The sequence below is a fragment of the Tachyglossus aculeatus genome, chromosome 3, assembly GCF_015852505.1.
Source record: "Tachyglossus aculeatus isolate mTacAcu1 chromosome 3, mTacAcu1.pri, whole genome shotgun sequence".
Taxonomy (NCBI): Eukaryota; Metazoa; Chordata; class Mammalia; order Monotremata; family Tachyglossidae; genus Tachyglossus; species Tachyglossus aculeatus.
In genome coordinates this window covers 21,001,106-21,021,236 of record NC_052068.1, presented here as the reverse complement: position 1 = coordinate 21,021,236, position 20,131 = coordinate 21,001,106, and the positions used below count along the sequence as shown (strand labels likewise).

The following is a 20,131-nucleotide window of genomic DNA, read 5'->3' as shown; positions in this document are numbered from 1 at the left end:
GGGAGGAAGAGAGCTAGCTTGGCGGATGGGCAGAGGGAGGGCATTCCAGGCCAGGGGGATGATGTGGGCCAGGGGTCGATGGCGGGACAGGCGAGAACGAGGCCTAACGGTGAGGAGGTTAGCGGCAGAGGAGCGGAGGGTGCGGGCTGGGCTGGAGAAGGACAGAAGGGAGGTGAGGTAGGAGGGGGTGAGGGGATGGATGGACAGCCTTGAAGCCCAGGGTGAGGAGTTTCTGCCTGATGCGCAGATTGATTGGTAGCCACTGGAGATTTTTGAGGAGGGGACGGGAGACAGTGACTTGCCCAAGGTCACACAGCAGACATGTGGTGGAGCCGGGATTCGAACCAATGACCTCTGACTCCAAAGCCCGGGCTCTTTCCCACTGAGCCACGCTGCTTGTCCCCAAGTCTCCTCCTTCGGGTCTCCTCCCAAACCAGAACCACACGTTGTCCGGCAAGAATCCTGCGCTAAACAGCTCTTTAGCTGAAGGCAGAGGGCAGAGGAGGTCTGAAGGGGTAAGAGAAGCCAGGGGGGCCCAGAAACTCACAGACGGGGGCCTCTCTCGGAGGAGAACTCGCAGTGGAAGATGAAGACGTGGCTCTTGGGGCCTTCGGGCGGGCAACGGGGCCTCTGCAGGAATCTCTCCACTAGTTGATCCTCCCGGTAGAGGTTCAGGGCACCCTTCGGAAACAGAGCCGGGGCAATGAGCGTTCAGGGGAACGGCACCATCATCATCAATCATATTTATTGAGCGCTTACTGTGTGCAGAGCACTGGACTAAGCGCTTGGGAAGTACAAGTTGGCAACATATAGAGACAGTCCCTACCCAACAGTGGGCTCACAGTCTAAAAGAAACGGCAGAACCTCAGTCCTGGGGCACAGGCAGGGGCGGGCCCAGACCGCTCCCAAAGCCGTCTGAAGAGTTCGGCTTCTTCCAGCCTTCTGAGCGTGGCTCTACTGGGGAGGACATCCCTGAATTTTCTGCCACCACCCACCCAGGGCTTCAAATCCCTCCAAATCCCATACCCGTGCGGCCCTGGGGTGCCTCAAACTAGGAGACCCCTGGAACATGCCATCAGGGCACCTGGTCCGGCCAGTGGCCGTGGAAGGCCCTCGAGTTATTCATTCATTCATTCATTCATTCATTCAATCGTATTTATTGAGCGCTTACCATGTGCACAGCACACAGCGCTTGGGAAGTACAAGTTGGCAATATATAGAGATGGTCCCTACCCAACAGCGGGCTCACAGTCTAGAAGGGGGAGACAGATACTCAGAACCCAGTCTTTTAGCCATGCTTGCTCGGACAGGGGTCAAAGGAAGCTGGGGGAAGGGACACTCCAGAATATCAACCAATTCTCTCTGCAATCAATCGTATTTATTGAGCACTTACTGTGTGCAGAGCACTGTTCTAAGCGCTTGGGAAGTACAAGTTGGCAACATATAGATACGGTCCCGACCCAACAGTGGGCTCACAGTCTAAAAGAACGCCCATCAATCAATCAGAGGCATTTATTGAGGACATGCCAAATGCTAAGCCAAGAGTACGCAGTCTGACCTCATGAAAGCTACAATTTAACCCAGGAGATCATCATCATCATCAGTCGTATTTATTGAGCGCTTACTATGTGCAGAGCACTGTACTAAGCGCTTGGGAAGTACAAATTGGCAACATATAGAGACAGTCCCGACCCAACAGTGGGCTCACAGTCTAAACGGGGGAGACGGTGAACAAAACCAAGCACACTAACAAAATAAAATAAATAGAATAGAATATGTACAAGTAAAATAAATAAATAAATAAATAAATAAATAAATAAATAAATATGTACAAACATATATACATATATACAGGTGCTGTGGGGAGGGGAAGGAGGTAAGATGGGGGGATGGAGAGGGGGACGAGGGGCAAAAAGGATTGAGGAACTGTCAAAGCAGATAGCAGAATAAGGATTTTGGGGGGTGCTATACAAATTCATCAGATATTGAACGAATAGCAAGGTAAAAATAAGCACATAAATCATCTGGGTCTCCTGTATACCTTTATGTGGCCTCCGGCGTATTCATAAGGGTAACGACAATCCACCACCACGAACTCCTCCACTGACTGAGCGTATCCGCCTTGCAGTAGGGCCGCAACCTGGAAACGGGATACCACCCCTCAGGAGCAAGCAGCCACCTCTCCGGGCAGAAGAACCCGCACGGATTACGGAAAACCCCACACTGCGGCTTTACCAGCTCGGGGCAAGCTTTCCTGCGGTCTAATAATAATGGTAATAACGGCCCTTGTTAAGCACTCGCTGTGTGCCGGGCACTGTACTAAGCGCTGGGGTAGATACAAAGAGAATCAGGTTGGACACCGTCACGGTCCCACACGGGGCTTTCAGTCTAAGTAGGAGGGACAACAGGCACTAAATCCCCATTTCATAATAATAATAATAATGATAGCATTTATTAAGTGCTTACTATGTGCAAAGCACTGTTCTAAGTGCTGGGGAGGTTACAAGGTGATGAGGTTGTCCCACGGAGGGCTCACAGACTTAATCCCCATTTTCCAGATGAGGGAACTGAGGCCCAGAGAAGTGAAGTGACTTGCCCAAAGTCACACAGCTGACAAGTGGCGGAGCTGGGATTTGAACCCATGACCTCTGACTCCAAAGCCCTGGCTCTGTCCACTGAGCCACGCTGCTTCTTCTTTTCATCATCGTCATCATCATCAATCAGATTTATTGAGCGCTTACTGTGTGCAGAGCACTGTACTAAGCGCTTGGGAAGTCCAAGTTGGCAACATCTAGAGACAGTCCCTACCCAACAGTGGGCTCACAGTCTAAAAGGGGGAGACAGAGAACAAAACCAAACATACTAACAAAATAAAATAAATAGAAAAGATATGTACAAGTAAAATAAATAAATAAATAGAGTAATAAATATGGACAAACATATATACGTATATACAGGTGCTGTGGGGAAGGGAAGGAGGTAAGATGGGGGGTGGAGAGGGGGACGAGGGGGAGAGGAAGGAAGGGGCTCAGTCTGGGAAGGCCTCCTGGAAGAGGTGAGCTAATTGATAGCGGAGGCCCAGAGAAGTTAAGTGATTTGCCCAAGGTCGCACAGCAGATAAGCGGCTAAAATCTCTTGGATCCCAACCTTGTCTATGAGGCATTGAGAGCACCCAACCCACTAGCTGGCTTACAATAGGGAGACTTGCCCAGGACGGCAGACTATAATAATAGTGATGGCATTTATTAAGCGCTTACTATGTGCAAAGCACTGTTCTAAGCACTGAGCACTGGGCAGGGAGTGCGTCTGTTTATTGTTGTGTTGTACTCTCCCAAGCGCTTAGTACAGTGCTCTGCACTCAGTAAGGGCTCAATAAATACGATTGAGTGAATGACAGCAGGGCTGAAACTATTACTGTAGACTGAGGTCGTGGTAACGGTAGTCTTGGCAGGAGACTGTGTCCTCCTTGTTTTTGTTTTTTATTTTTTTTAGTGGTATTTGTTAAGCACTTTTCATGTGCCAGGTACTGTAATAATAATAATAATAATAATAATAATAATAATAATAATAATAATAATAGTACTTGTTAAGCACTTACTATGTGCCAAACACTGTACTAATCACTCAATCAATCAATCAATTGCATTTATTGAGCACTTACTGTGTGCAGAGCACTGTACTAAGCGCTTGGGAAGTACAAGTTGGCAACATATAGAGACAGTCCCTAACCAACAGTGGGCTCACAGTCTAGAAGGGGGAGACAGGGAACAAAACAAAACATATTAACAAAATAAAATGAATAGAATAGATATGTACAAGTAAAATAAATAAATAGAGTAATAAATCCGTACAAACATATATACATATATACAGGTGCTGTGGGGAAGGGAAGGAGGTAAGGTGCGGGGGATGGAGAGGGGAAGGAGAGGGAGAGGAAAGAGGGGGCTCAGTTTGGGAAGGCCTCTGGGGTAGGTACAAGTAAGTCATGTTGGGCACAATCCCTGTCCCACAGTTACAGTTTTAATCCCCATTTTACAGATGAGGTAACTGAGAGCCAGAGAAGTGAAGTGACTTGCCCAAGGTCACACAGCAGACATGTGATGGAACCAGGATTAGAACTCCTGGCCTTCTAATTCCCAGGCCCATGCTCTAGCCACTAAGCCATGCTGCTTCTCCACTAAATAATAATGATAATAATAATGGAATTTATTAAGCACTTACTATGTGCAAAGCACTGTTCTAAGCGCTGGGGAGGTTACAAGATGATCAGGTTGTCCCACGTGGAGCTCACAGTCTAAATCCCCATTTTACAGATGAGGTCACTGAGGCCCAAAGAAGCTAAGTGACTTGCCCAAAGTCACACAGCTGACAATTGGCACAGCCGGGACTCGAACCCATAACCTCTGACTCCAAAGTCCGTGCTCTTTCCACTGAGCCACGCTGCTTCTCTCGTGGGGGAAATACAAGTTAGGTTGGTCACAGCCCCTGTTCCGCCTGGTGCTCACAGTCTCAACACCCCTTTTACACATGAGGTAACTGAGGCCCAGAGAACTTAAATGACTTGCCCAAGGTCGCACAGCAATCAATCAATCAATCAATCGTATTTATTGAGCGCTTACTGTGTGCAGAGCACTGTACTAAGCGCTTGGGAAGTACAAGTTGGCAACATATAGAGACGGTCCCTACCCAACAGTGGGCTCACAGCAGATGGGTGGCAAATCTGGGTTTAGAACCTGTGGTGAGCTGCCTTTTTAGTGACTGTTTGTGATCCCGCGAACAACAACAAGGAAGAGAATTGCTTGTCTGCTGTGACCTTGGGCAAGTCACTTAACTTCTCCGTGCCTCAGTTACCTCATCTGTAAAACAGGGATTAAAAGTGTATGAGCCTCATGAGGAGCAACCTGATTACCCTGTAACTACCCCAGCGCTTAGAACAGTGCTTGGCACATTGTAAGCACTTAAATACCATAATAATTATTATTATTAATTATTATTACCTGAGACTGCTGATTGTGGGCCTGAGGGGATGAAGCATGGTGGGGGGCAGGGCTTTCTCTCCCTGTCTGCCCAGTAATAATAATGGCATTTATTAAGTGCTTACTACGTGCAAAGCACTGTTCAGGTAACAAGGTGATCAGGTTGTCCAGGGCGGGGGGGCGGGGGGGGGTCACAGTCTTCATCCCCATTTTACAGATGAGGTAATGGAGGCCCAGAGAAGTTAAATGACTTGCCCACAGTCACACAGCTGACGATTGGCAGAGCTGGGATTTGAACCCATGACCTCTGACTCCAAAGCCCGGGCTCCCTCTGCCCATCCGCCAAGCTAGCTCTCTTCCTCCCTTCAAGGCCCTGCTGAGAGCTCACCTCCTCCAGGAGGCCTTCCCAGACTGAGCCCCTTCCTTTCTCTCCCCCTCATCCCCCCTCCATCCCCCCATCTTACATCCTTCCCTTCCCCACAGCACCTGTATATATGATTGTACATATTTATTACTCTATTTATTTATTTATTTATTTTACTTGTACATATCTATTCTATTTATTTTGTTAGTATGTTTGGTTTTTTTTTCTCTGTCTCCCCCTTTTAGACTGTGAGCCCAATGTTGGGTAGGGACTGTCTCTATATGTTGCCAATTTGTACTTCCCAAGCGCTTAGTACAGTGCTCTGCACATAGTAAGCACTCAATAAATATGATTGATTGATTGATTGATTTCCACTGAGACACGCTCCTTCTCTAATGGGCCTGGGCCAATCAATGACTGTTAAGTAGAGCCACAACTGCCACGTCTAAGGCAGATAAAAGGTGGTCGGTCGTGGTTTTTTTTGGAATCATAGAAAGACAGCTGGAGGGAAGCAAGAAGGAAGCACTTGGAGAGAAATACTTGGAAGTAGAAAGAAGAAGCATCGGCAAAACGGGCTCCAATGATCACAGACTGGTATTGGGCCCTTGGTGGAGTAGAGTGAGTGTATTTGTATCCCTCCCTTGCACGCTGGAAAAACTAAGTAAAAACTTTCCACAGTAACCTTGGTGACCAGAGGTGTGGTTTGAACTTTACTATGTGTCACTGAGGCTCCCCCAGTCCAGAACAGGCCTGGTTGGTATTCATTCATTCAATTGTATTTATTGAGCGCTTACTGTGTGCACAGCGCTGTGCTAAGCGCTTGGGAAGTACAAGTCGGCAACATAGAGAGATGGTCCCTATCCAACAACAGGTTCCCAGTTTAAAAGGGGGAGACAGACAACAAAACAAGTAGACAGGTGTCAAAATCATCAGAACTAGAATTAAAGCTATATGCACATCATTAACAAAAATAGTAAATAGGTACAAGCAAAATAGAGTAATAAATCTGTACAAATTCATCCCCCGGGCCTGGAATGCCCTCCATCTGCCCATCCGCCAGGCTAGCTCTCTTCCTCCCTTCAAGGCCCTACTGAGAGCTCACCTCCTCCAGGAGGCCTTCCCAGACTGAGCCCCTTCCCTCCTCTCCCCCTCATCCCCTTCTCCATCCCCCCATTTTACCTCCTTCCCTTCCCCACAGCACCTGTATATATGGATATATGTTTGTACATATTTATTACTCTATTTTACTTGTACATATCTATTCTATTTATTTTATTTTGTTAGTATGTTTGGTTTTGTTCTCTGTCTCCCCCTTTTAGACTGTGAGCCCACTGTTGGGCAGGGACTGTCTCTATATGTTGCCAGTTTGTACTTCCCAAGCACTTAGTACAGTGCTCTGCACACAGTAAGCGCTCAATAAATACGATTGATGATATACAAGTGCTGTGTGGAGGGGAAGGAGGTAGGGCAGGGGGGTGGGGAGGAGGAGGGGAAAAAGGGGGCTCAATCTGGGAAGGCCTCCTGGAGGAGGTGAACTCTCAATAGGCCTTTGAAGGGAGGAAGAGAGGTAGCTTGGTAGATGTGTGGAGGGAGGGCGTTCCATGTTTTAAGGTATGTTTGAACCAGAGGCTCATGACAGAACCCATTCATTCATTCAATCGCATTTATTGAGCGCTTACTGTGTGCAGAGCACTGTGCTAACCCAGGTCTTCTGACTACTAGACTTAGGATCTTTTCACTAGGTCACCCTTCCTCTCCTACTTCTTGATGGGGACTAGAAAGCTGCGACTTGGCAATGCTGAGATCTGCATGTTCTCTTTCTCACCCTGATTCTCTCTGGCTTGGATTCTCACGGCGGCCCTGAAGTAGCTGGAGGTCATTCATTCATTCATGCAGCACGGCTCAGTGGAAAGAGCCCGGGCTTTGGAGTCAGAGGTCATGGGTTCAAATCCCGGCTCCGCCACTCGTCAGCTGTGCGACTTTGGGCAAGTCACAACTTCTCTGTGCCTCAGTTACCTCTTCTGTAAAATGGGGATTAAGATTGTGAGCCCCCTGTGGGACAACCTGATCACCTGGTAACCTCCCTAGCACTTAGAATAATAATACTAATAATGATGGCATTTATTAAGCGCTTACAATGTGCAAAGCACTGTTCTAAGTGCTGGGGGGATACAAGGTGATCAGGTTGTCCCATGGGGGGCTCACAGTCTTAATCCCCATTTTACAGATGAGGTAACTGAGGCACAGAGAAGTTAAGTGACTTGCCCAAAGTCACACAGCTGACAAGTGGCGGAGTCTGGATTTGAACCCAAGACCTCTGACTCCAAAGCCCGTGCTCTTTCCACTGAGCCACAATGCTGTATTTACTGAGTGCTTACTGTGTGCAGAGCACTGGACTAAGCGCTTGAGAAGTACAAATCGGCAGCATATTGAGATGGTCCCTGCCCAACAATGGGCTCACAGTCTAGAAGGGGGACAATGTAACAATAGACAGTCACATTCCATGCCCACACCAGGACTCAATCAATTCATTCATTCATTCAATCGTATTTATTGAGTGCTTACTGTGTGCAGAGCACTGTACTAAGCACTTGGGAAGTACAAGTCAGAGGCCACGGGTTCAAATCCAGGCTCTGCCACTTGTCGGCTGTGTGACTTTGGGCAAGTCACTTCTCTGTGCCTCAGTTACCTCAACTGGAAAATGGGGATTGACTGTGAGCCCCCCATGGGACAACCTGATGACCTTGTAACCTCCCCAGCGCTTAGAACAGTGCTTTGCACATAGTAAGCACTTAATAAATGCCATCATTATTATTACAAGTCGGCAACATATAGAGATGGTCCCTACCCAACAACGGCCTCACCGTCTAGAAGGGGAAGACAGACAACAAAACAAAACATGTAGACAGGTGTCAAAATCGTCAGAACAAATAGAATTAAGGCTATATGCACATCATGAACAAACTAAATAGGATAGTAAATATGTACAATAAATGTACATGTAAAATGTACAATAAATAGAAAAATAAAATGTAAAATATGTAAAATAAGCAGCGTGGCTAGAGAAGCAGCGTGGCTCAGTGGAAAGAGCCCGGGCTTTGGAGTCAGGGGTCATGGGTTTGAATCCCGGCTCTGCCAATTGTCAGCTGTGTGACTTTGGGCAAGTCACTTAACTTCTCTGGGCCTCAGTTCCCTCATCTGGAAAATGGGGATTAAGACTGTGAGCCCCCCGTGGGACAACCTGACCTTGTAATCTCCCCAGCACTTAGTACAGTGCTTTGCACATAGTAAGTGCTTAATAAATGCCATTATTATTATTATTATTAACAAATCTGTACAAATATATACAAGTGCTGTGCTATTATTAATTAATAATACTTATTGAGAAGCAGTGTGGCCTAGTAGATAGTGGAGGCCGGGAGTCAAAAGGACCCGATTCTAATCCTGGTTCTGTCTCTTGTTTGCTGTGTGATCTTGGGCAAGTCGCTTCGCTTCTTCGGCCCTCATTCATCTCTCCTGTACAACAGGGATTCACCTCTCAGAGTCGCAGCGGGAGAGTTTCCAGTCCTCTACCAGTCTCATCTGCGGGGGAAGTCAAGCAGAGGCCTGCCCGTTCCATTCCTAGCTGGGGCAGTGGCTAGCGAGTGGAAGGCCATCGGCTACAAGTCCAAACTCACCTGCCCTGGGCAGCGGCGGAACAGGAGAGAGTCAAGGGAGGAGACTCGAGTTTACCGCGCGGAAGGCGACAATGGTAAACCACTTCTGGATTTTTCCCAAGAAAACCCTATGGTTACGCTACCAGAGCAATTGCGGATGGAGAGTGGGGCGTTCTGGGAGAGATAATAACAATAATGATAGCATTTATTAAGCGCTTACTATGTGTGTCTCCCCCTCTTAGACTGTGAGCCCACTGTTGGGTAGGGAGGCCTTTCCAGACTGAGCCCCTTCCTTCCTCTCCCCCTCGTCTCCCTCTCCATCCCCCCATCTTACCTCCTTCCCTTCCCCACAGCACCTGTATATATGGTTGTACATATTTATTACTCTATTTATTTTTACTTGTACATATCTATCCTATTTATTTTATTTTGTTGGTATGTTTGGTTTTGTTCTCTGTCTCCCCCTTTTAGACTGTGAGCCCACTGTTGGGTAGGGACTGTCTCTGTGTGTTGCCAATTTGTACTTCCCAAGCGCTTAGTACAGTGCTCTGCACATAGTAAGCGCTCAATAAATACGATTGATGATTGATGATGATGATGATGACTGTCTCTATATGTTGCCAATTTGTACTTCCCAAGTGCTTAGTACAGTGCTCGGCACATAGTAAGTGCTCAATAAATACGACTGATGATGATGATGATGATGATGATGATGATGCAAAGCACTGTTCTAAGCGCTGGGGAGGTTACGAGGTGATCAGGCTGTCCCACGGGGGGCTCACAGTCTTCATTTTACAGATGAGGGAACTGAGGCCCAGAGAAGTGAAGTGACCTGCCCAAAGTCACACAGCTGACAACTGGCGGAGCTGGGATTTGAACCCATGACCTCTGACTCCAAAGCCCGGGCTCTTTCCACTGAGCCACGCTGTGGTGTCTCTATGGGTCAGAAATGACTCGATGGCATTAGACAAGATGGAGATTAAGACTGTGAGCCCTATGTGGTACAGGGACTGTGTCCTACTGATTAACTTGTATTAATCTCGGCACTGTACTAAGTGCTGACACATAGAAAGCCTTTTAACAAATATTTTTAAAAATTGACCACTTAGTGTGTGCTAAACACTGTACTAAGCACTTGGGAGAGTAAAATATAACAGTTTAGTAAGTGCTTAACAAATACTATTATTACGTGGTAAATATGTTCACTGCCCACAATGAATTTAGTCTCAGGACCTAAAATACAGTTTGTCAAGCTGGTGGTCTCCTGAAGCCAGGACTTATGAGGGGAGAAGGGACTAATCAATCAATCAATCGTATTTATTGAGCGCTTACTGTGTGCAGAGCACTGTACTAAGCACTTGGGAAGTACAAGTTGGCAACATATAGAGACGGTCCCTAGCCAACAGTGGGCTAATAATAATGATGGCATTTGTTAAGCGCTTACTATGTGTGAAGCACTGTTCTAAGCACGGAGCGGGGGGGGCGATACAAGGTGATCAGGTTGTCCCATGTGGGGCTCGCAGTCTTAATACCCACTTTTCAGAGGAGGTAACTGAGGCATGGAAAAGTTAAGTGGCTTGCCCAAAGTCGCACAGCTGACAAGCAGCGTAGCTGGAATTAGAACCCATGACCTCTGACTCCCAAGCCTGTGCTCTTTCCACTAAGCTATGCTGCTTCTCTACTGCTGCTACTCGACTTTCTACTGCTACTGCTTCTTGGCTACTGCTATGTGGTTCCTAGTAGTCCACTCTTCTCTAACAGTCAATGAATCAGTTATATCTACTGAGCACTTACTATGTGCGGAGCACTGTATTAAGTGCTTGGGAGAGTACAGTACAACAGAGTCGGTGGATGTGATCCCTGCCCATAAGGAGCATGTGCCGAGAAGCAGCGTGGTCTAGTTGAGAGCATGGGCCTGGGTTCTAATCCCCACTCTGCCGATTGTTTGTCGTGTGACCTTGGGCACTTAACTTCTCTGTGCTTCAGTTTTCTCATCTGTAAAATGGGGATTAAATCTTATTCCCTCCTATGTAGACTGTGAGTCCCATCTGGGACACGGGCTGGGTCGAACACAATTAACTTGTACCTACCCCAGTGCTTAAGACAGCACCCAATCAATCAATCAATCAATCGTATTTATTGAGCGCTTACTGTGTGCAGAGCACTGTACTAAGAGCTTGAAGTACAAGTTGGCAACATATAGAGCAAGCACTTAAGCACTTAAATACTATTATTATTACTATTGCTGTTATTTAATAATAAAAAATAAGTGATGGTATTTAAGTGCTTACTATTAATCAATCAATCAATCGTATTTATTGAGCACTTACTGTGTGCAGAGCACTATACTAAGCGCTTGGGAAGTACAAATTGGCAACACATAGAGACAGTCCCTACCCAACAGTGGGCTCACAGTCTAAAAGGGGGAGACAGAGAACAAAACCAAACATACCAACAAAATAAAATAAATAGGATAACCATTGCTCTAAGCACTGGCGGGGAGACAGGGTGATTAGGTTGTCCCACGTGGGGCTCGCGGTCTTCGTCCCCATTTTACAGATGAGGTCACGGAGGCCCAGAGAAGTGAAGTGACTTGCCCAAAGTCACACAGCAGACAAGTGGCGGAGCCGGGATTAGAACCCATGACCTCTGACTCCCAAGCCTGTGGTCTTGCCACTAAACCATGCTGCTTCTCTGTTAGGGCCCCTGGACTTGGGCTGGCTAGATCTGAGCTTCTGTGCTTAGATCAGTCTGAGTGCCTCTGACAGGGGGGACCAGAGCATTTTTGTCTTAAAGTTCAAGTGGTTGGGGCATTCATGCATTCAGTCGTATCTATTAAGCGCTTACTGTGTGCACAGCACTGTACTAAGAGCTTGGGAAAGTACAATACAACAATGAACTGTTTCTAGACTGTGAGCCCGTTTCTAGACTGTGAGCCCGTGGTTGGGTAGGGACCGTCTCTATATGTTGCCAACTTGGACTTCCCAAGCACTTGGTACAGTGCTCTGCACATAGTAAGCGCTCAAATACGATTGAATGAATAAACAGTGACATTCCCTGCCCGCAACGAGCTCACAGTCTAGGTGGAGGTGACCGACGTCTATACGGCAAAGTGAGGGTCTCCAGTGGCCACAGAGCCCCTTCCCCTCCCTCCCCGAATAGGCAACGGAGCGCTTACGGTGTCGGAGCTGACGTAGCACAGGTCCTGGTGCTTCCCGGCTTCCACAGGCAGGCAGAAAGGCTGGCAAAGGGGGAAGAGCAGAGCAGGGTCGGTGAAGCTGATGGGACGCCCTTGTCCCTCCCACCTCCAGTGAGGGCGGCCCCCGTCCCGGTACCATTATGGACCTAGTTCTGGTGGCTCGGTCCCTGGGGATCTGAGAAGCCCCCTGAAAACGTTCTTAGTAGGCTCAGTGGGATAGAGAGCCAGTTCTGTGTTGCCAACTTGTACTTCCCAAGCGCTTAGTACAGTGCTCTGCACAACGTAAGTGCTCAATAAATTGATTCTGGGTCACTGGCTCAGCTCAGGGCCCCAGCGAACCTGCCTATACTCATCCCCCCGCCAAGCTGATGATGTCACTGTCCATTGGAGATAACTCTCCAGGAGCAATTGGGTCACTCACCCTCCAAACATCCTCAATCAGGATCTCATCTTCCACCTGGGGCAGGGGAGTCTGTGCCTAGAGAAAAGGGAGAGGGAAGACAGAGACAGAGCAGTGAGCAGGGCAGAGAGAGGGATGCAGAGGGGAGAAAGCCTCATGGCTGATGGGGGGAAGCAGTGTGGCCTAGTGGAAAGAACCCGGGCCTGGGCGTCAGGACCTGGGGGGTTCTCATCCCAGCTCTACCAATTTCCAGCTGCGTGACTAGGAAAGTTGCTGAACTTTCTCTGAGCCTCTGTTTCTCTGTTTTCTCTCTGATCTCCCATCCTCGTGTCTCTCTCCACTTCAATCCATACTTCATGCTGCTGCCCGGATTATCTTTGTCCAGAAACGCTCTGGGCATATTACTCCCCTCCTCAAAAATCTCCAGTGGATACCAATCAAGCTGCGCATCAGGCAGAAACTCCTCACCCTGGGCTTCAAGGCTGTCCATCCCCTGGCCCCCTCCTACCTCACCTCCCTTCTGTCCTTCTCCAGCCCAGCCCGCACCCTCCGCTCCTCTGCCGCTAATCTCCTCACCGTTAGGCCTCGTTCTCGCCTGTCCCGCCGTCGACCCCCAGGCCTGGAATGCCCTCCTTCTGCCCATCCGCCAAGCTAGCTCTCTTCCTCTCTTCCAGGCTCTGCTGAGAGCTCACCTCCTCCAGGAGGCCTTCCCAGACTGAGCCCCTTCCTTCCTCTCCCCCTCGTCCCCCTCTCCATCCCCGCCATCTTACCTCCTTCCCTTCCCCACAGCACCTGTATATATGTTTGTACATATTTATTACCCTATTTATTTATTTATTTATTTTACTTGTACATATCTTTTCTATTTTATTTTGTTAGTGTGTTTGGTTTTGTTCTCTGTCTCCCCCTTTTAGACTGTGAGCCCACTGTTGGGTAGGGACTGTCTCTCTATGTTGCCAATTTGTACTTCCCAAGCGCTTAGTACAGTGCTCTGCACATAGTAAGCGCTCAGTAAATACGATTGATGTTTCCTCATCTGTAAAATGGGGATGAAATACCCATCTCCCCTCTCACATAAGCTGTGAGCTCCCTGTGGGACAGGGACCGTGTCCAACCTGATTATCTTGTATCTACCCCAGTACTCAGTTTAGTGCTTGGCACATAGTATTACTACTATTATAATGAGGACCGGGGTGGCCTGGGATTCCATTTTGGGGGGGAAGGAGACTGACAGTGGCATCCCCCTCCCTACTTCCCAAGCAGGATCTCCCAAATGGCATTACCCCAGGTGAGGGGGCGATGGAGGAAAAGCCACTACAGTGGCACGTGACCAGTGGAGGTTGCCATGCCCAAGACAGTGGCGGCCTGTTGAAGTGAACACCCGAGACAAAGGGGCCTTCTCACCATCGGCTAGAAAGCAGTCCATCACCTCACTACTCCCCTACTAAAACCCAGCCTGCACACTTTGCTCCTCTAATACTACTAATAATAATAATGTTGGCATTTGCTAAGCGCTTACTATGTGCAAAGCACTGTTCTAAGCGCTGGGGGGGGATACAAAGTGATCAGGTTGTCCCATGTGGGGTTCACAGTCTTAATCCCCATTTTACAGATGAGGTAACTGAGGCTCAGAGAAGTTAAGTGACTTGCCCAAGGTCACACAGCAGACATGGGGTGGAGTCGGGATTCGAACCCATGACCTCTGACTCCAAAGCCCGCGTGCTCTTTCCACTGAGCCACGTAACCTTCTCAGTGTACCTCAGTCTCATCTATCTCCCCGCCAAGCTCTCACCCACATCCTGCCTCTGTCCTGGGATGCCCTCCCTCCTCAAATCCAACAGAGAATCACTCTCTCCCCCTTCAAAGGCTTATTGAAGCCACATCTCCTCCAAGACTAAACCCTCCTTTCCTCTTCTCCCACTCCCTTCTGCGTCGCCCTGACCTGCTCCCTTTATTCATTCCCCCCCGTCCAAGTCCCCCAGCACTTACATATCAATCGATCATATTTACTGAGCGCTTACTGTGTGCAAAGCACTGTACTAAGCGCTTGGGAAGTACAAGTTGGCAATATATAGAGACAGTCCCTACCCAACAGTGGGCTCACAGTCTAAAAGATCTGTAACTGATTTACTTATTTTCATGTCTGTCTCCCCCCTCAAGACTGTAAGCTCGTTGTGGGCAGGGAATGTGTCTGCTGTGTCATATTCTCCCAAGTGCTTCGTACTGTGCTCTGTACCCACTCAGTAAATAAAATTGACTGAGTGAAGCGCCCAGTGAACCCCTCCCACCCCCACCATCTAGCCCAGTGGCTCTACTTCACTTCTCCGGGCCTCGGTTACCTCATCGGTAAAATGGGGATGAAGACCGTGAGCCCCCCCGTGGGACAACCTGATCACCTTGTTAACCTCCCCAGCGCTTAGAACAGTGCTTTGCACATAGTAAGCGCTTAATAAATGCTATTTTTATTATCCGGAGACCGAAGCAGCGGGCAGCGAACCAGAGCCAGGGAGCTGGCTGCGAATCCTGGGCTTCTCAACTCATCTCGCCGGCTCTCCTCTGGGACCGCACGGCCTTCCTGCCTCCTGTCCGGCGAAGTGTCCGGGCAGCGGTCCGATGACGGGGGTCCCGCTGGCCCCTGCAAGAGGGGACCGGGGGCACAGGTGGTCACCTAACCCGGGGAAAGAAAGGTCTGGCCGGGCAGAAATGTGGTACTGACCCGGGGGCAGAGCGGGAGGGATGGCGACTGAGACCGGGATTCATCCAATTCCAGGTCTTTTCTCCTAAACAGTAGTCTCAGGGGATGGACCCCAAGCTACACGTACTTAGACTGTGAGCCCCCCACTTGATTATCTACCATCATCCACCCCAGTGCTTAGTACAATGCTTGGCACGGAGTAAGCACTCAGAGGAGCAGCGTGGCTTAGTGGAAAGAGAACGCGCCTGGGATTTAGAGGACCTGGGTTCTAATCCCAGCTCTGCCACGTGCCTTCTGGATCAATCAATCAATCAATCGATCGTATTTATTGAGCGCTTACTATGTGCAGAGCACTGTACTAAGCGCTTGGGAAGTACAAATTGGCAACACATAGAGACAGTCCCTACCCAACAGTGGGCTCACAGTCTAAAAGGGGGAGACAGAGAACAAAACCAAACATACTAACAAAATAAAATAAATAGGATAGAAATGTACAAGTAAAATAGAGTAATAAATATGTACAACCATATATACATATATACAGGTGCTGTGGGGAAGGGAAGGAGGTAAGATGGGGGGATGGAGAGGGGGAGAGGAAGGAAGGGGCTCAGTCTGGGAAGGCCTCCTGGAGGAGGTGAGCTCTCAGCAGGGCCTTGAAGGGAGGAAGAGAGCTAGCTTGGCTCTGGATGACTTTGGGCAAGTCACTTCACTTGGAGTGAATACATATATACATATGTATATGTGTGTGTGTATATGTATATAAAGATGTATATATGTACATGTACATATGTATATACATATGTATGTATATATGTTTGTACATATTATTTACTCTATTTATTTTACTTGTACATATCTATTCTATTTATTTTATTTTGTTAGTATGTTTGGGTTTTTTTTTCTCTGTCTCCCCCTTTTAGACTGTGAGCCCACTCTTGGGTAGGGACTGCCTCTATATGTTGCCAACTTGTACTTCCCAAGAGCTTAGTCCAGTGCTCTGCACACAGTAAGCGCTCAATAAAGACGATTGATTGATTGGAGAAGCAGAGTGGCTTAGTGGAAAGAGCCCGAACTTGGGAGTCAGAGGTCGTGGGTTCTAATTCCGGCTCCGCCACTTATCAGCTGTGTGGCCTTGGGCAAGTCACTTCACTTCTCTGTGCCTCAGTTACCTCATCTGTAAAATGGGGATTAAGACTGTGAGCTCCACGTGGGACAACCTCATTACCTTGTAACTACTCCAGCACTTAGAACAATATTTGGCACACAGCCCTTAAATACCATTATTATTATTATTATTATTATTATTATTATTATTATTATTATTATTATCTTTGCCTCAGTTACCTCATCTGTAAAATGGGGATTCAATACCTGTTCTCTTTCCTACTTAGATTGTGAGCCCTGTGGGAAAGGGACTACATCTGACCCGATCATCCGGTATCTACTCCAGTGCTTAGAACAGTGCTAGGCACATAGTAAATGCTTAGTAAATTCCACAATTATTATTAAGTACCTCTAAACAAAAAGATGGTCACACATGTCACATGGGACATGCAACTAAACAGTTGAGAAGCAGCATGGCCTAGTGGAAAGAGCAAGGGCTTGGGAGTCAGAGGACCTGAGTACGAATCCTGGCTCCACTGCTTGTCTGCTGTGTGACCTTGGGTAAGTCATTTAACTTCCCTGTGCCTCAGTTTCCTCATCTGTAAAATGGGGATTAAGACTGTGAGCCCCATTTGGACAGGGATTGGGTCAAACACGATTATCTTGCATCTATCCCAGCGCTTAGTATAGAGCTTGGCACATAGTAAGTGCTGAACAAATACCATAATTATTAGAGAAATAGCCTGGCTTGGTAAGAGCCAGGACTTGTCATCAGAAGATATAAGGTCCATTGTTGTTGTTTTATTATTATTATTATTATTATTATTATTATTATATTAAGAACTTACTAAGTACTAAGCGCTGAGGAGACTCTGAGCCCGCTGCTGGGTAGGGACCATCTCTATATGTTGCCAACTTGTACTTCCCAAGCGCTTAGTCCAGTGCTCTGCACACAGTAAGTGCTCAATAAATACGATTGAATTAATGAATATAAGTTAATCAGGTTGGACACAGCCCCTGCCCTACATGGGGCACACATTCTAAGTAAGAGGGAGAACAGGTATTTAATCCCAATTTTGCAATTGAGAAAACTGAAACTAAGGTCACACACCAAGCCATTGGCAGTGTGGGAATTCGAACCCAGATCCTCTGATTCCCAGGCCCCTGCTCTTTCCACTAGGCCTTGCTGCTTCTAAATCCTGGCTCTTGCCTGCTATACGACACTCCTGCCACTACTTTTATCACTTGCCTGCTGACCTTGGCTAAGTCATTTGACTTCTCTGTGCCTCAGTTTCCTTATCTGTAAATTGGGGACTAAATTCCTGTTCTCTACCCCCATGTGAAGCAGGAACTGCATCTAATCTGATTGCACTCTATTTTCCTCCGTTAACATGGGCTTTGGCACACAGTACTTGGCAAAAATCACTATTCTTGTTTCAGCATTATGTCACATTTTGTGGAAATATACTGAGCCTAGTGCCTTTCTTTGGGGGGGGGACCCCAACCTGTTCCAGAGTCTTTGTGTTCCCCTCCAGGTCTCTTTGAGTACAAATGTTGCTTCCAAACTGGGTAACTGGTGGGCAGATAATAATAGTAATAATAACTGTGATATTTGCTAGGCACTGTCCTAAGTGCTGGGGTGGATACAATGCCACTTGTATAGTGTGGGATAGTGGCCTATCCCCCTCCTTCCCCTCCCCACAGCACCTGTATATATGTTTGTACATATTCATTACTCTATTTGTACATATTTATTCTATTGATTTTATTTTGTTAATATGTTTTGTTCTCTGTCTCCCCCTTCTAGACTGTGAGCCCACTGTTGGGTAGGGACCGTCTCTATATGTTGCCAACATGTACTTCCCAAGCGCTTAGTACAGTACTCGGCACACAGTGAGTGCTCAATAAATACGATTGAATGAATGAATGAGTCCCCTCCTTCCTCTCCCCCTCCCCCCATCCCCCCCACCTTACCTCCTTCTCCTCTCCACAGCACCTGTATATATGTATAGCTTTTGTATGTATTTATTACTCTATTTTATTTGTACATATTCATTCTATTTATTTTATTTTGTTAATATGTTTTGTTGTCTGTCTCCCCCTTCTAGACTGTGAGCCCACAGTTGGGTAGGGACCGTCTCTATATGTTGCCAACTTGTACTTCCCAAGCGCTTAGTACAGTGCTCTGCACACAGTAAGCGCTCAATAAATACGATTGAATGAATGAATGGATACAAGCAAATCAAGTTGGACCTAGTCCCTGTCCTGTGTGGGGCTCACAGTCTCAATCTCCATTTGACAGATGAGGTAACTGAGGCAGAGAGAAGTTAAGTGACTTACCAAAGGCCACAGAGCGGACAAGTGGCAGGGCGGGGATTAGAACCCAGGTCCTTCTGATGCTCAGGCCCGGGCTCTATCTGCTAAGCGCTTAGTACAGTGCTCTGCACATAGTAAGTGCTCAATAAATACGATTGATGATGATGCTCCTTCCCAGTTAGGTCAGGGTGGAGTTGGAGGGAGGGATGGAGGTCTGAGGGATGGAGGAGGAGGGACAGAGGTGGGTGCTGTGAGAGAGGATTCTGTGGGGAGGGAGGCTGGACCTTAAAAATCACAATCCCAGCCAGGTAGGAAGGGGCCTGGTACTGAAACCACCCTGGAAATGGGGGGGCCAGTTGTTAAACCAGAAGACTAGTCATCATCATCATCATCAATCGTATTTATTGAGCGCTTACTGTGTGCAGAGCACTGTACTAAGCGCTTGGGAAGTACAAGTTGGCAACATCTAGAGACAGTCCCTACCTAACAGTGGGCTCACAGTCTAAAAGGGGGAGACAGAGAACAACGGCAAACATACTAACAAAATAAAATAAATAGAATAGATATGTACAAGTAAAATAAATAAATAGGGTAACACATTTGTACAAACATATATACAGGTGCAGTGGGGAAGGGAAGGAGGTAAGATGAGGGGGAGAGGAAGGAAGGGGGCTCAGTCTGGGAAGGCCTCCTGGAGGAGGTGAGCTCTCAGTAGTCCCACCCCCCTCTCTCTGCCTTCCCCCTCCCAGCTCTGGACCTTTGGCTGACCGGCTCACAGGATGCCTTGCCCCTCCAGGACTCCAGCGCTCAGTACGGTGAATGGTAAGTAAGTACATAAATGCTTAAAAAATACCATAATAATAATTATTATTACTCACCAGGTTGGGAAAAGAGCAGGCTGTGGCTGACCAACTGCAGCTGGGGAGAGAAGAAACAGAGGCACGAGCTCTTCCAACCCGCCAGGCACCCCGCTGGACGTCCTCTAGCTCGCCCAAGGCCCAGGACTCTAGTGCTGCGATTGCCCCAGATTGAGGCGGCGGCGGGTGAAGGGAGAGGGGAGGGACAGTACCTTCCACTGCTGCTGTCGGAGGGTCCCCAACTCCCTGAGGGTGAATCCTGGGGGGCGTCTGATGCAGAGAAGGGAAGCCATTAGCTGTTTGACAGAAACCCCACGGAGCAGGTACCCAGATGGGGCAATGAAGATGGGAAATGCGCTTTCCCCCTGCCCCCATCCCTTTTTCTCTCAATCCCGTTGGCTCTCTTGCATCTCTTACATCCCTTGCTCGACTCCCGCCCACGGCCTAGCTTTGGTTGTCCGGCCAGTCAGCTCTGGACAACGTGAAATGACCCCGTATCAGCCGCTGAAGAGCTCCCTTACCACCCTCTGGTCCTCAGCTTGGAAGTGTCTGGCAGAGAGGACG

The 20,131-nt window shown here is 47.9% G+C and overlaps 1 protein-coding gene across 1 annotated transcript; it reads right to left on the bottom strand.

Moving 5' to 3' along the window:
- Positions 1-543: 543 nt before the first annotated feature.
- LOC119925248 (M-phase inducer phosphatase 3-like) lies at positions 544-19,860 on the bottom strand. Its single transcript, XM_038743350.1, has 8 exons — positions 19,780-19,860; positions 19,589-19,628; positions 18,995-19,047; positions 15,093-15,230; positions 12,617-12,673; positions 12,175-12,237; positions 2,042-2,140; positions 544-681 (listed from the first exon to the last, which is right to left on the bottom strand). The coding sequence occupies exons 1-8, from the start codon at positions 19,858-19,860 to the stop codon at positions 544-546; spliced, it is 669 nt and encodes a 222-aa protein (XP_038599278.1).
- Between the last annotated feature and the right edge of the window lie 271 nt (positions 19,861-20,131).